Source organism: Cervus canadensis, chromosome 22, assembly GCF_019320065.1.
Source record: "Cervus canadensis isolate Bull #8, Minnesota chromosome 22, ASM1932006v1, whole genome shotgun sequence".
Taxonomy (NCBI): domain Eukaryota; kingdom Metazoa; phylum Chordata; class Mammalia; order Artiodactyla; family Cervidae; genus Cervus; species Cervus canadensis.
The window spans coordinates 42,540,804-42,555,301 of record NC_057407.1 but is presented as its reverse complement, the minus strand read 5'-3'; the positions used below and the strand labels follow the sequence as shown (position 1 = coordinate 42,555,301).

Below are 14,498 nucleotides of genomic sequence, written 5' to 3'. Positions count from 1 at the left end.
GGGGACTGAGGGGAGGACCCCCTTTCCTACAGCGTGTCCTTGGTCTGCCTCTTGACCCACACAGTCTGTCTTCCCTGTAGTGAAGTTGGGTGGGTAAAATGTGTGAGACTGTTCTCACCCATCATGGTGGTAAATGTGTATGTCCTTGGCACCAGCTCTACAGCAAGTCAAAGGGAAAAGCCAAGTTTGCCTTGGCAGGCTCTTCTCAGAACCAGCACGCAAGTTCAAGGAGCACTGCTTATTATGTCTGCTTCTTGGAGTTTAGTTTGGATCAGACTGCTAGGTGAGCAGTCCACCTTTACCATCACCCTGGACTTAGCACCCGAAACCATTTAGAGCAACGTGAAATGTCCACTTATTGATAATGGTGGTATGAAAGGCACCTTGCATGGAAGATTAAAGATCGACAGTCAGTGATCACACAACTCAGAAAAATAGTGATGACTTAGACTGGAGGACAGCAGGTAAACCTGTGCTTAGAGGCAAAAGCCAGCCTGGTCCCCCTGTATGGTCTGAGGAGCCTGATGGGCAGGGGTATATGTAGGAGACATGGGGGGTTACTCCGTGAGGAACAGTGCAGTGGCAACTGACAGAACTCAGTCTGGCTTAAGCAGTTTTCTTTTTTTTCCTTAATGTAAATTGGTTCAATAACTAAAATGCCCAGTGGTCAGTTACTTCAGTGTAACTGGAGCCAGGGCCTCAAATGATATCATCCAGACTTGGTTGCTTTCTCAAGTCTGCTTTTTTCTATTCTCAGGCAGTTTGTCTTCTCACAGAGACACCAGCTTCGTAACCTCAGTGAAAAGCACCCCTGGGAATTCCCTGGTGGTCCAGTGGCTAAGACTCTATGCTCCCAATGCAGGGGGGGGGCAGTTTCGATCCTTGGTCAGGGAACTAGATCCCACATGCCACAGTACACGCCTCAACTAAAAATCCCGTGTGCTGCAAGTAGGACCCAATGCAGCCAAATAAAAAAATACACAAAAAAGACATGATGCGATGAGGCAGAGGCAAGGCCAGCTGGCAGAGAGCTTCTAAGTCACCCCAGCCCAGATCTGCAGCCACTGTGGAAAACAGTCTGGCAGTTCCTCTAAAGCTCAAACAAAGTTTCCATGTGACCCAGCAGTTCCACTCCTAGACACACAGCCCAAGAGAAAGGAGTACATATATGTCCACACAAAAACGTGTACACAAACACAGTAGCATTATTCATAACTGCCACAAAGTGGAAACAACCCAAATAGCCCTCAACCAAACCTGCACTCGTGTATATAACTGAATCACTGTGCTTCACACCTGAAACCACACTGTAAATCACGGTACTTCAGTAATAAAAGGTAATGATAAAATGTTTTGTACTTGTGATAGTTACACAACCTTGCGACTATAATAAAAACCACTGAATAGAACACCTTAAATAGGTGAGTTACATCCTATTGGCTGTTGACATCAAGATCTCTCAAGGTCATGGACACGAGGGGCTCTTGGAGACTATCCAGGATGTACGAGGATAGCATGGAGGAGACATCTGAGAATGCTGGGTGCAGAGGGGTGTCAGGGGCCTGCCAGCATGTCCCGAGGCCTCTCCTGCGCTTTAACGTCAGCTCTGGCAGCCCTCCTGACCCTGTACTCACCCTGGTCCCACCATCCCCATCTCCCGGGCTCTGGAGGAGCCTGGGAAGGTCCGCAGGCTTCAGAAACCCGAGCTCTATATCCGTGTACTAGACCCAAAATGCATACTAGACACAAAACGGGCTAGTACTCAATATGTAAAAGGTTTTATTTCTACAACCAGCTCACCAATTGTACAGGCAGCCCTGTGTAATCTTTTCCTTTCTTCCATTTCTTTGTGAATTTCTTTTTTGTTTTAAACTTTTTACTATGAAAAATTTCAACCATACACAAGAGTGTAGAGGATAGTACCCATCTCCCTTCACTGATAATGAATAATAATAGTTTGTCAATCTTTCATGTATCTTCCAAACGCATTTTTTTTTTCCTGGAGTGTTTCAACGGTAAATGTTAGACACGATACCATCTCACACAAAAACATTTTAGTAAGTAGCTCTGACAGATGAGGAAATGATCAAACATAACCCATAATACCATTATTCACCGAGTCCAAACAGGTTTATTGTTTAGTCCATGCTAAGGCCCAATCAATGTTCAAATTACCCAATTATCTTCCAACACCTTTGTGTCTTTGCTTTGTCTGGATGAGGATCCCAACAAGGACCTCGCACATGGCATTTGACTGCTATGACTCAAGTCTTTTATAACATTTTCCCTTCCCCTTGGTTTTTTCAAGCTGTTAATTTGTTGAAGAAACTACGTATTTGTTATAGAAGTCTGTATGCCTTTTTGAAAGTATTCTCACCTGGGAGACCAAATCTTTAGATTGTTTTTCGCTTCAAAGAAAGATTATGGGGAATGAATTAGTGACAGATGCATAGACAATTAAGTAAATAAAAACCCAAGCCACACTTACCCCAGGAAAAGCAGAACATCTAGCAAACAAATTATAATCATAGCACACTCCTGATTCAGCTTGGATACTTTGTTTCACAGTTGGACTATTGTAAATGCAGATTGATGATATAAACAAAAGCGGCACAGGAAAATGTGGAAGGCAATATAAGAGCTAAATCTTCATGTTCCTTTGCAGTAGTCAAGAGGTAAAACCTAAAGCTGAAAAAAAATTAGCAATATAAGTCTGACAATTAGAAAATACATATAAAGACCAAAGAAATAAGCAGAACTACCATAAAGAGTTGAAAAGAATTGGGAGTGAGAGGGAATAAAATAAAGGACAGTTGATCCTTACAGTGTGTACTGGATCATCAGACTTATTAATTAAATATATATATATATATTTTTTAAAAATAGGGTTCATTTAGCTGGTATCCATGGAGGCTAAAATCTGAGAAAGAATGAATTAAGATTCCAGGGACCCTTGAGGCTCAATGTGGGAGTGTGACTGTTCCTGCCCTCAGAGCTAAGACTGGCCGAGAACAAAGTCTGCCAGACGGCACCATCTCCCCCAGTCCCACTCCCAAGCTGCCTTTAGTTTCTCTGCTCTTTCCCACCATAGTGACTCACCAGAACAGAAATGGCAGCCAAGTGTCCTGTCCAAGCAGGAGATTTCACCATGGCTTTGCCTTTTTATTCTCTCTCCCCTTTGCTGGGAGCTTCCAAGGTACTCTGGGGTAGGAGCTCTCAAAAATTCCCAAAGCTGGTGGTTGGCTCTCCTTTCCTCGGAGATCCCAGTCGGAGGCCTGTTTTTAATTTTAGTATATGTGCTGCCGAAGCGAGCACTGGAGGCCTATTTTCAGATTCAAACTCCTAGCACAGTAAGTGCCACCGGGAAAGCCTGGGGTTTTCATCTCTCCTTCTCTCTCTGCGATTCTTCCAGAGGGGCAGGGTAGTGTCATCACTCTTGAGACCACTGGCCCTTATGGTTTGGCTTTTCATCTGCTGTGTGACCTTGGACAAATTACATAACCTCCCTGAGCTTGCTGGCTGTAAAATGGAAAGCATAAAAATATATCAAGTTGTTGGCAGAGAACAGGCTTGTGGACACAGTGGGGGAAGGAGAAGCTGGGACAAATCGAGAGGGTAGCATGGAAACACGTGTATTACCATATATAAAATAGCCAGTGGGAACTTGTTGTCTCACTCAGGGAGCTCAAACCGGTGCTCTGTGACAACCTAGAGGGGTGGGATGGGGTGGGAGGGAGGTTCAAGAGAGAGGGGACATATGTATGCCTATGACCCATTCATGTTGACATATGGTGGAAACCAACACAATATTATAAAGCAATTGTCCTCCAATTAAAAATAAATTAAAATAATAATAATAATAATATAGGGTTACGGGGACTTCTCTAGTGGTCCAGGATTAAGAATTTACCTGCCAATGCAGGGGACACAGGTTTGATCCCTGATGCGGCAAGATTCCACATGCTGCGGGGCAACAGGGCCTGTGTGCCACAACTTCTGAGCCCACGTGCTGCACCTGCCGAAGCTCATGCGCCCTGGAGCCTGTGTTTTGCAACAAGAGAAGGCACTGCCCTAAGAAGCCTGTGCGTCACAACTCTGGAAGAGCCCCCGCTCACCGCAACTAGAATAAGACTGTGCAGCAACAAAGACCCAGCATGGCCAGAAATAAACACATTTTTTTTTTTTTTTACAAAACCTAACTGGAAAAACAAATAATTTATAGGGTGGTTGTCAGGACTTAGAAAGAATCATGCATGTAAGGTGTGTAGCACAGCTCCTGGCAGACCAAGAGCTTGATAAACAAAGCTATTGACCATACCCCGTATGCTATGCTTGGAATCACCCCCCACCCATCCTTGCTGTCCCAGACGCTCCAGGATGAGGCAAGGAACCTCTTTTACAGCCAGAATACTCCCCACCTATAACTGGCACCCCATGCTCCCCAGTTAACATTCACCTCCACCGCTAGCCAGTCTCCTCTTTCCTTTGGATCAGCTTTCATCATGGGTTCTGGCCAAAGGGATCATAATCTCCTTGCTTTTGTCTGGAATCTCAAAGTCCCTACCAATCCGCAGTTTGGAAACACAATGGGATTGGGGCTCCAGAGCCGGGGAGCAGCAGTCTGATGATTCTGAGGGAATTGGGGGCTGGGGCGCCGCCAAGCCAGTGAGACTCTGCAGGGGCATGAATTGGGGTCCAAGCACACAAACCCTGCCCTCCTTGGAGGAAACTGAGGAAAGGAACCAAGCTAGCCCCGAACCTGCTGAGGGAATCTTGACGTTTCCAAAGGAGACTCATCAGTGAGTTTTCCCAGAAGTCACTGAAAGGAGGGACCTGGATCCCACAGCTTCCATAATGGGCCCCTCGAACTGCCCTCCCACCAAGACTGCCCACAGGGGAAAAGACAGAGGTCCCTCAAAGGAAATTAGGATGCTGTCAGGAGAGAGATCTTGGACAATGCCAAAAAATGCCAACTATCTGTTATATATAGAAACAGGATCTAGATAATTTCCCCCAAGATCAGAACGACTGACTAGATCGAACAAGATAAGATAAATAACAAACAAATGTAGAATCCTCTAGTGAGGATCAAAACATTAACTGCGGGGATTTCCCTGGTGGTCCAGTGGTTAAGACTCTGCACTTCTACTGCAGGGGGCACAGGTTCCATCCCTGAGCGGAGAGCTAAGATGCCACATGCCATGGGATACGTCCAAGAGACGAAAAAAGAAACCAACTGCACACAATGAGATGGGGAAGACCCGGTCAATATTGAGAATAAAGTGATGTGGCTGCCAGAAACATTACTTCAGCATATTAATAGGTGGGGTCATATTAATAGAGGAGTAGACTCAAGGAAAGGGGAGGTGAACATTCAGTTTTATTCTCTCAGTTCCAAGAGTCATACTTCAAAGAGAATATTGTTGACCTGGTAAGACACAAACAGAGGAGAGATGTCACCATGGTGAGATCTCAGAACCCTGTCCTTCAAGGAAAGGCTAAGACGACTGGAAGGGTTTGGCCTGGAGAAGAAAATCCTGGAGAAATAACAGATGACTTTACAATCCTGATGGGGTTCCCGCAAGAAAAAATAGTAAAGCTGGTCAGATGATATGGGAAAATGGGAAAAGCCTGAACTCTCCCCCGGAGTCAGAAAAGCTAGATTCAGGCTCCGCTGTTTACCAGCTACTAGAGAGTGACCACTCTTCACACTACAGCATGTGAGACACAATAAGGGCTGAGGATTGGTTTTCTGTGAGAGCTACAGATAGGAAAGCACTGGCAGAGATACTTCAGTTCAACCCTAGGAAGGATTTTCTTTCTTTCTTTTTAAAATTATATTATCATTCTTATCTCTGATTACAAAAGAAATACATGGTTGTATAAAACATTGGTAAACAGAAAAGCAAAATTAGATAAAAATTATATCAACCACGATCTGCATGAGGGCTCAGTCGCTCAGTCATGTCCTGGTAACCCAGTTGGCACAGTGGTAAAGAATCTGCCTGCCAATGCAGGAGATGCAGGTTCAATTCCTGGGTTGGGAAGATCCTCTGGAGAAGGAAATGGCAACCCACTCCAGTATTCTTGCTTGGGAAATCCCAAGGACAGAGGAGCCTGGCGGGCTACAGTCCATGGGGCAAAGAGTCGGACACGACTGAGCACACACACACACACCAATCACTATCTACCTTCTAATATTTAGGGATAGAATAGGTGATGGACTGATTGGTGGATATTAACAAAAATGGGATCATACAAATAATTATCTGAGAGAAATGAGAGTATCAACATATAATAATGTATATATTAGTATGTAAGGATGCTTATTGCAGTATTGTTTCTAGGGGGAAAAAAGCTGTTAATCACCTGATTACTCATCAGTAGGGGAATACTGGGACTGTCTGACAAACTAACAGAACATCCACACCATGCAAAACTGTACAGCTAATTAAAAGAAAGGACAGAGCTAGTATGTATTGCCTTCAAAATGTTTCCAACATATATCTGCTTAAAACAAAACAAGCTTATGGAATAATATGCATAGTATGATCCCATTTTTGTAGAAATGCATGCACTTATATATTTTCATATGATGCAAAGAAAACAGTATGATGTTAATGGTGGGTACATCTGCAGGGGGCAGAGCTGGAGAGACCAAGGGTAAGACAGTCCCTGTATTCTTTGAACATTTCTATGTTGCTTGAATTGGGATAATTTCAGCATATATTATGACTCAAATGACTGCAATTTAAATAAATAAACACCAGTCTACTCTCGACATGTCTCCATGCCATCAAAGACCCCACACCATATTTCATGACCACATGGATTCCTTGTGTGGATCTTCCTTAACGTGCTGAGCCTTCCGGTGGCCATTTGATACATCGGCAACTGTCCAAACAGGGACCTGGAGCATTCTGACAGACCTACCTGAAAATGTGCAGAGACAATGACCTACCCACGCCTCAAGCAGAAAATTATGATAGGTACACCAGTGTATGTGCACAAAGATGTCTGTACAGGAATGCTGGTGCCTTGTTATTCTTGCTAGCAAATAGCTAGGAACAACCTACATGTCTGACTTCACGAACTGGCTAAGTAAAAATGACAGGCTGATCATATGTTGCAATTCTCCATGCTGAATACAAGAAATGAGATGGAACTGTAGAAATGTACATGCTAAATATGCCAGGATATATTGGGAAGTGAAGGAGAAGGCGAGTTACAGAACAATATGTACAGTATGATCTCATTTCTATTTAAAATGTGTATGTGGTTGTGCCTTCAAAAAGCTGAAGGGTGTACATCAAGCTGTAGGTGGGATTTACCTGTAGGAGGTCCCTAGAATGTATGTCTCCCTATAAGGACGTAGATCTAGCGATACAAAGGGAGTGAGCTCCCCGTCCCAGGAGGTATGCAAGCAGAGACTGACTGCCCCGTTTTCAGGGATGCTGCGGAAGTGATTTCCACATCCCTCCGAGGTTACCTCGCTTCTCTACTTAGCCCTGAGAATCTCTCAGAGAGAGGAGCTTAGGACCGGGAGAAGAATCCACCGCTAAGGGGAAAGGGTTAAGCTGGGACGGCACTCCTGTGGGCGGGCTCCCCGATCGGCAGCGCGGGGCTCTGTTAGCCAAGTCTGAGCATCTCGGAGGATGCGGCGTGGAGCGCAGCTTCAGGGACGCGCGCAAGGTGAACGCGGGGGCTGCCAGCTTGGCGCCCAGGTGAGGAGCTGGACTAGGGGCGGGCAGTGGAGGGGCTCCGGCAGGGGGTATGGCCTGCAGCCCCCCTCTCAGGTGCGAGCGGCAGGGTCTGCACTAGCGCCTACCCCCACCCGGGACACTGCGGGAAGGCGCGGAGCCAGGGGAGAGGAGATGGAGGAAAAGGAGAGGTAACCCGAGATGGACCGGCTCCTGAGGCTGCCCTGCGGCGGCCCGCATCCTCCCCCAGGACGGCCTCTCCCCAGCCCCTGAGGTAGGGAGAACACCCTCCCCACTAAAAAAAAAAACAAATCTCTTCAGCAGCTGGCCTCCAGAGCTGGGCAGCCCCCTGCTCATCCGGAGATGACTACATCTCTTGGATCGGGGGTGGTGAGCAGATGGCATATGTTTATCGTTGAAGGCCCAACTCGCCTGCCTCCTCCTCTGCAAATCTTCTCGGACCCCCTGGGTAAACTGAGCCAGTGCGGGTTTCACAGCCCCTACTATAACCATTGGCAGCCTGTGTGACCTTGGCTGAGTTGCTCAACCTCTCTGAACCTTGCTTTTTTTCCCCTATGAAATGGATATACCCACACCTGCTTGTGTCAGGAGGGGTGGATGAAATCGAGGACATGCAGCTAAGCTTAGCACAGGAACTTGAGTGGGGACTAGCTCAACAAAGGAGAACTGTTATTAACCAGCGCCCGTGTCCGTGGCCTTCCAGTTCTTCCCCCTCAGCTCGATCCCACTCCGGACACTGCAACTGAGCCTTCTCTTCTGGTCCCCAGCACCTAGCCTGGGCCAGGAGCAGAGCATGGGCTCCGTGCATGTTTGAGAAGAACTAACGAGGCAGAAACTAAACTCAGTTTGGGGGGTGGGTTTAAGGGGTCTTTGATTCCCCCCAAAATTACCCACAAGCTTTGGTGAGCCTAGACATTTCCCTGGGGAGACCACCTGGCATTTTCTTCAGCTTCTCAAGGTATCTGCAAGCCACCAAGGATGAGGAAGCTGGGAGCTTGGAGCACAAGTGGTCCCCAGAGAGGAATCGAACAGGGTCTCTGCCCTTAAACTCACCCAGGCACTGGCTCTCACAGCCGCTGTCCCCCTCTCCTGGCTGTGGGGTCCCTCCCTGCCTCCCACCTACATTAGGGACTCTCAGGAAGGGGAACTGTAAGGGAATATACTTGGGCTAGGCATATGCAGTGACTGGAGATGAGAAATGAAATACACAGCCCTTGAGAAGCCCCAGGCGGGTGGGGGAGACAGGAGATTACTATACTCTGTGACCGGTGTGATGGGAAGGGGTGGAGGTGTCGGGGAAAGAAATACTCAAGCTGAAACAAGCCACTGTCATATCCTACCTGGATTTCTGCACTGGCCTCCCTCCCCCTTTTAAAACACTTCTCAGATCTCCCTTGTAACGTCTATGCTTGTCATCTTCCTCGGCTTCCTAGGTGGGACACAGAATAAAATCCAGGTGCCTTTTTGTGGCTTTTGAGAAAGCCCTGCCTCCCTGATTTCATCTCTCTCTGCTCCTTTCTCCTGTGAAGGGCCTTTGCACTTTCTGTTTCCTCCAGCAAATGCTTTTTCTGGATATCATCTAATGGATGACTCCTTCTTCCCGTTCTGTATTTAGCTCAAATGTCACCTGAGTGGCCTTTCTTGCACTCCTGTGTAAAGCCGTCCCCCATTCTTCTATTTCTTACCCCTGTTTTATGTTCTCCACAGCCCACCTTATTTAAAAGTATTCATTGTCTGTCTTTCACTCACAACACCAGCTCCGTGAGGGCAGGGAACTTGCCAGTCTTGTTCACTGCTTTATCCCCCAGGCTTGGCACACAGTATGTGCTCCAATTATTTGTTGACATGGTTAGAGGGTTGGTGAGAAAGAAAGCTTTCTGGGCAAAAGGAAAAGTCAGAGGGCTCTAATGCTTATTCAGCTCCATTTATGGACCTGGCCCATCATGTGTTTTGTTATGTCTTATAAGAGGCCCTTGGAGTTAGGTACTAATATTATACCCACTTTACAGATGGGAAAACCATGATGCGGAGGGGAAAAGTAAGTCACCCAGAAACTGGTGAAGCTGGGATTCAAACCCAAGTCCCTCCTCAAAGGCAGGGGCGTATTCCTCTCCCTCTCCACTTCTGTAATTTTTGAGCTGGGCCTTCAAGAATAGGATTTAAAATATATATATATATATATATATATATATATATATATTCATATGTAAAGGATTTCAGCAAGTGAAGGAGAAGGGAGATGGCATTCCAGCCTGAGGGAAGAGCGGTATCGAAGGGGTGGAGTGTCAGGCAGTTCTGTGGGTCCTGAGGGATGGGTGAGCAGCCTGGTGTGGCCTTGGGAGGCCAGGAGAGGACCTTATATTCTCTCCTGAGGGTGATGGGGAACCATCGAAGGTTCTGCAGTTCGGCAGGTGGCATGACCAGAGAGGTAGTGTCAAAAGGACTCCTGGTAGCATGCAGAGGCTGAACAGGAAGGAACGGGCAGAGGAGGAAGCTGCTTCTTTCCCACCAGCCCCCGTGGGGTAGCCGTGGGAGACCCCACCCTCAATCGCCATCCCTCTCTCCTTTTTTCAGGCTCATTCGGTAAGGACTGGAAGCAGAGGGCTCGAGGCCCAGGCATCAGCGTGGAGCATGGCCCCCAGCCCCTGGGGCTGCATGGATGGCTTCCTGCTGCTATTGCCCCTGCTGTCCCTGGGGACCAGCCCTGCCCTGGGCCGGGGCCTTCCCAGACCCCTTGAGGACTCAGAACCACACTTGACCCTTGGAGCCCATGACAGAGGCCCTCTTGACATGGAGCGTCGGGCCTTCAACTTCTTCGGGGAGAAGCCCCGAGACCAGAGCCCCTGGAACACCAGTGTTGCCCAGGTCCCTGCTGAGGAGATGCCAGAGAGGCCCGAAGACACCCTTGGCCCAGCCCTGCATGGACCTAAAGCAGCCCATGGGGCTCAGAGAGAAGGACTCTCAGTGACCGACGACCTCCAGGTGGCTCGAGGGCCAATTTCTCAGGGCTGGACAGGACCTCCTGACTCACAGGAGCCTATGGATCAGGAAGCACCAATCCCCTATCCACTGGGGCCCCCCCACCTCCCTTTCTTCCCCACGACTCCCAGACTCCAACTCCGGCTAGCCACAGTTCCTCCCACGTCGGCGGAACCTGGAGGCCAAGTGGGACAGCTACCACCTAGAGATGGTCTATCGGCCAAAGGCAAGACCAGGGTCTCAGAGACGTTTCCCTGGGACCACAAGGGCCCTTCCCCAACTCTTGCGCCCCACCCGGATATTGTGGCGAGGCCAGGGCTGGAAGAACAGGGTGGGGATGAAGAGGACTTCCAGGAGGCAGCTCAAGGCCCCCTCTCCACCCAACAGGGTCCAGCAGCCCCTGATACTGGCTCAGTATCACCAGCTGAGGGGGCATCCTCTCAGGAGCCTGAGTCCCAGCCAGACCTGGCACTGGCCAGAAGCCTTCCTCCCACTGAGGAGCAGTCCATGGAGCTGCCCAAGACGGCTGGAGGTGGGGAGGCCTGGGAAGTCAGTTTTTCAAGTCCCTCCCCCAAACAGGCTCACCTCCCTGATGTCAGGGGCTCACCAGGACCTCAACCATCAGATCCCCCAGTCTCAGAGACTTCTGATGGGCAGCCCAAGCCAGGTGAGTATCAAAGTGAGGGTGCTGATCAGGGCTGGGAGGGGCAGTGTTCCAGGGCAACTGGGTGTCCCCGTTTCTGTGTGACCTCTGGTCCCTCTGGGTCCCATTTACCTCATTCTGGCAAAGGAGGGTGATCATGCCTCTCTCCTGGAGGATTGTATTTGGGGAAACGCTGGAGGGTCAGGCAAAGCGATGACTGCTTTTTTTATTTCAGAGTTGGCAGCAGTGAATGGAGCAGATCCCATCTCCCCTCAGCGGGTGAGAGGTGCAGTGGAGGCCCCAGGTACCCCCAAGTCCCTCATCCCTGGCCCCTTGGACCTTGGCCCAACTGCAAACCGAACAGAGAGCCCTGTGGGATCCCTGAAGCCAGGTGAGGGCATGGCTGGGGGGTTGGCGAGAGCGGGTACTCTGGAATAAAAGAACCTGTGTGACGTATATAGGGGAGGGGTGGGGAATGAGTGGGGATGAATACCTCCTTAAAGGAACTGACCAACAACTTCAAACAACTTAGGATAATAAACTACTACTCACTGGGTACTCTGGGAGAAGTCATTTGCATTCTGGGGACTAGAAAAGTCTTAAATTAACATGGGTTTATTTAGTGCAAGAGATTCTCCAACTCCCATAATTCACTGGAGGAGCTTTGAAAAAATTCCAAAGCCCAGGCACCAACGAGAGGAATTCTGATTGAGTTGATCTCCAGGTGATTCTAATATGCAGCCCCTATTGAGAACTGCTGTTATGTCAATAAAAATGACAGGACACATCCATTTAACCCTTAGTGGGTGTTGGGGACGATGCTAAACGTTTAATCCTCACCGCAACCCAAGGGGGGGGGGGGGAGGATGCTGTTAACTATCCCCACTTTACAGATGTGCTTGGCAAAGTTATATAACTTGTTCACCACACCGGAGCATGATGGGAAATCAAAAGCACTTTTCAAAGGGCTATTTTAATATTGTTATTATTGCAGATGAAGCCGAGGAGTGGCCGGGGCGCCCCCAAAGCCATCCCCCAGCACCCCCTGTCCAGGCCCCCTCGACGTCTCGCCGGGGCCTCATTCGGGTCACCACGCAGCGCGCCCTGGGCCAGCCACCCCCTCCGGAGCCCTCAGCCAGCTCCACGGCATCAGTCCCTGCCTCCAGCCCCCCAGCCAACGCCACGGCACCCCCTCTGCGCTGGGGTCCTCTGCGACGGGTGCTGAGCTTTTCCTGGGAGCTGCACGTTTACGGGGTGGGGGTGCTCTTCCTGCTGCCCGCGTTGTTGGCACTGGCGTCGCTGGCAGCCGCCCCTGCTGGGCCCCGGCTGGCGCTGGTAGCGGCGGTGCTGGTGCTGGTAGCGGCGGGGCTGCGGTCCGCCTACATGCTCACCGACCCGTATGGCTCGCAGGCACGGCTGGGTTTGCGCGCCGGCCTGGTGCTCTACAATCTGCCCTTCCCCTTGCTACTCACCGCGCTGGCGGCCCTGACCTTGCTGGGTCTGGGCGTGGGGCTGCCACAGCAGCTGCAAAACCCGCTCCTCCTGGGAGCGCTGGCGTTGGCGCACGGCTTGGGGCTGCTCGCCACAGACCTGCTGTCAGCGAGGCCTGCGCTCAACCTCCTGGCCCAGGGTTTATCGTGCGCCTGGGGCGCGGCCGTGGCTCTGGGCACTCTCTGTCTGTGCCGTCGCCGCCTGTTGGACGGGCCGAGGGGCTGGGATGCCAGCCCGGGCCCGAGGCTGCTGGCCGTGGCCGGCGCGCTGGGGCTGCTGGCCAGCGGCTTGCAGCTGGCGGCGGCGCTCTGGCTGTACCCGGGCCCGGGCCGGGTGGGCCGCTTCTCGTGGGCTTGGTGGGGCGTCCACTTCTGGCTGCGCCTACTGGAGCTGACATGGGCACTCACCCTGGCACTGGCCGCTCTGGCCTCCGCGCGGCCCAGGCCGCCCACAGAGCACGCTTGCTGGGCTAAGCTGCTGCGCCTGGCGTGCCCCACGCCCTCTAGCAAGAGCGAGGTGCCGGAGCGGCCCAACAACTGCTATGCGGGGCCCAGTGGCGTCAGCGCAGGTACCCTGGACATCAGCAAGAGCCTCATCCGCAATCCGGCGGAGGGTGGGCCTCCAGCCACGCCCAGTTCCGGCGCCTGGGGTTCGGCTGCGTCACTGAGCCGCGGTCCCCAGGGTGGCCCCGGACTGTCCCGCAGCAGCGTGGGGCCGGCGCCATCGATAAGCGAGCTGGACCTGCGGCCGCCATCACCCATCAACCTGAGCCGCAGCATCGATGCCGCGCTCTTCCGAGAGCACTTGGTGCAAGACAGCGTCTTCCGACGCTGCGGCCTCCGCTGCCTGGCCTCCCCGCCGCCCGGGGGCGCGCTGCGGTCGCGCCGGGGCAGCCACCCCGACGCGGAGCTCGACGCCTTGGGTTCTTCGCTCCTCCGAGGCCGAAGCCGGTCGCTTAGCGACGTGCGCATGCGCGGCCCGGTCCCGCCACACGTGGTGGACGAAGTTGACGCGGCGGCTTCCGGCAGCTCCGTGGACAGCTTCTCCCGGGGCTCGCTCAAGATCAGCTGGAACCCGTGGCGTCACGGGCTGTCATCGGTGGATAGTCTGCCTCTGGATGAGCTGCCCAGCACAGTGCAGCTACTGTCTACCCCAGCTCCTGCCCTGGCTCCCGCGCGGTCTGGGGAGCCCCAGAATGGGATCCAGCCTCGCTGCAAGACGGGAGACTCGCGCAGCGCCTCCAGTGACACCATCGAGCTTTGAGGGGTCCAGAAACTCAGGACCAGGGCCCCTCCCTCGGGGCCCTAGCGCAAACCTTCTGGGACTTTAAGCATTTGAAAGACATTCCAGGAGTATTCCTGGGCTTCCAACTGAATGCAACCTCCGGAGACAGCCAGACATGAACCCACCCCCAGCCCAGGATTTTTGTTTTTTAAAATATCTCTATTTTTTTCAGCGGGTATTTTGCACAGAGGCCGAGACTTATACGGAATACAGGGTGGACATGCACGGATTTGAGGATGGGGAACAGGGTACAGGTGCCCGAAAACATCCCCTCCAGATTCCCCAGGGTGAAGATGAGTCTTGCTTGTCCAGACTGTCCTCTTTGTGCCAAAGAAATAAACCCTTAGGACTTGGCTCATGCCTCCTTCTGCCCTTGCCAG

The 14,498-nt window shown here is 51.2% G+C and overlaps 1 protein-coding gene across 1 annotated transcript; it reads left to right on the top strand.

Moving 5' to 3' along the window:
* The first annotated feature begins 7,628 nt into the window (after positions 1–7,628).
* PRRT3 (proline rich transmembrane protein 3) lies at positions 7,629–14,472 on the top strand. Its single transcript, XM_043442449.1, has 4 exons — positions 7,629–7,724; positions 10,296–11,367; positions 11,579–11,734; positions 12,338–14,472. Exons 1-4 carry the CDS (start codon positions 7,656–7,658, stop codon positions 14,095–14,097), a joined length of 3,057 nt encoding a protein of 1,018 aa, XP_043298384.1. The 5' UTR covers positions 7,629–7,655; the 3' UTR covers positions 14,098–14,472.
* Positions 14,473–14,498: the final 26 nt, after the last annotated feature.

What these genes read in the sequence shown, in the direction of transcription:
- PRRT3 (XM_043442449.1), top strand. Translation starts at nt 7,656, where the DNA reads ATGCGGCGTGGAGCGCAGCTTCAGGGACGCGCGCAAGGTGAACGCGGG. An exon ending in TGATGGGCAGCCCAAGCCAG is followed by an intron (nt 11,368 to 11,578) that starts GTGAGTATCAAA and finishes TTTTTATTTCAG; the next exon opens with AGTTGGCAGCAGTGAATGGA. An exon ending in TGTGGGATCCCTGAAGCCAG is followed by an intron (nt 11,735 to 12,337) that starts GTGAGGGCATGG and finishes TTATTATTGCAG; the next exon opens with ATGAAGCCGAGGAGTGGCCG.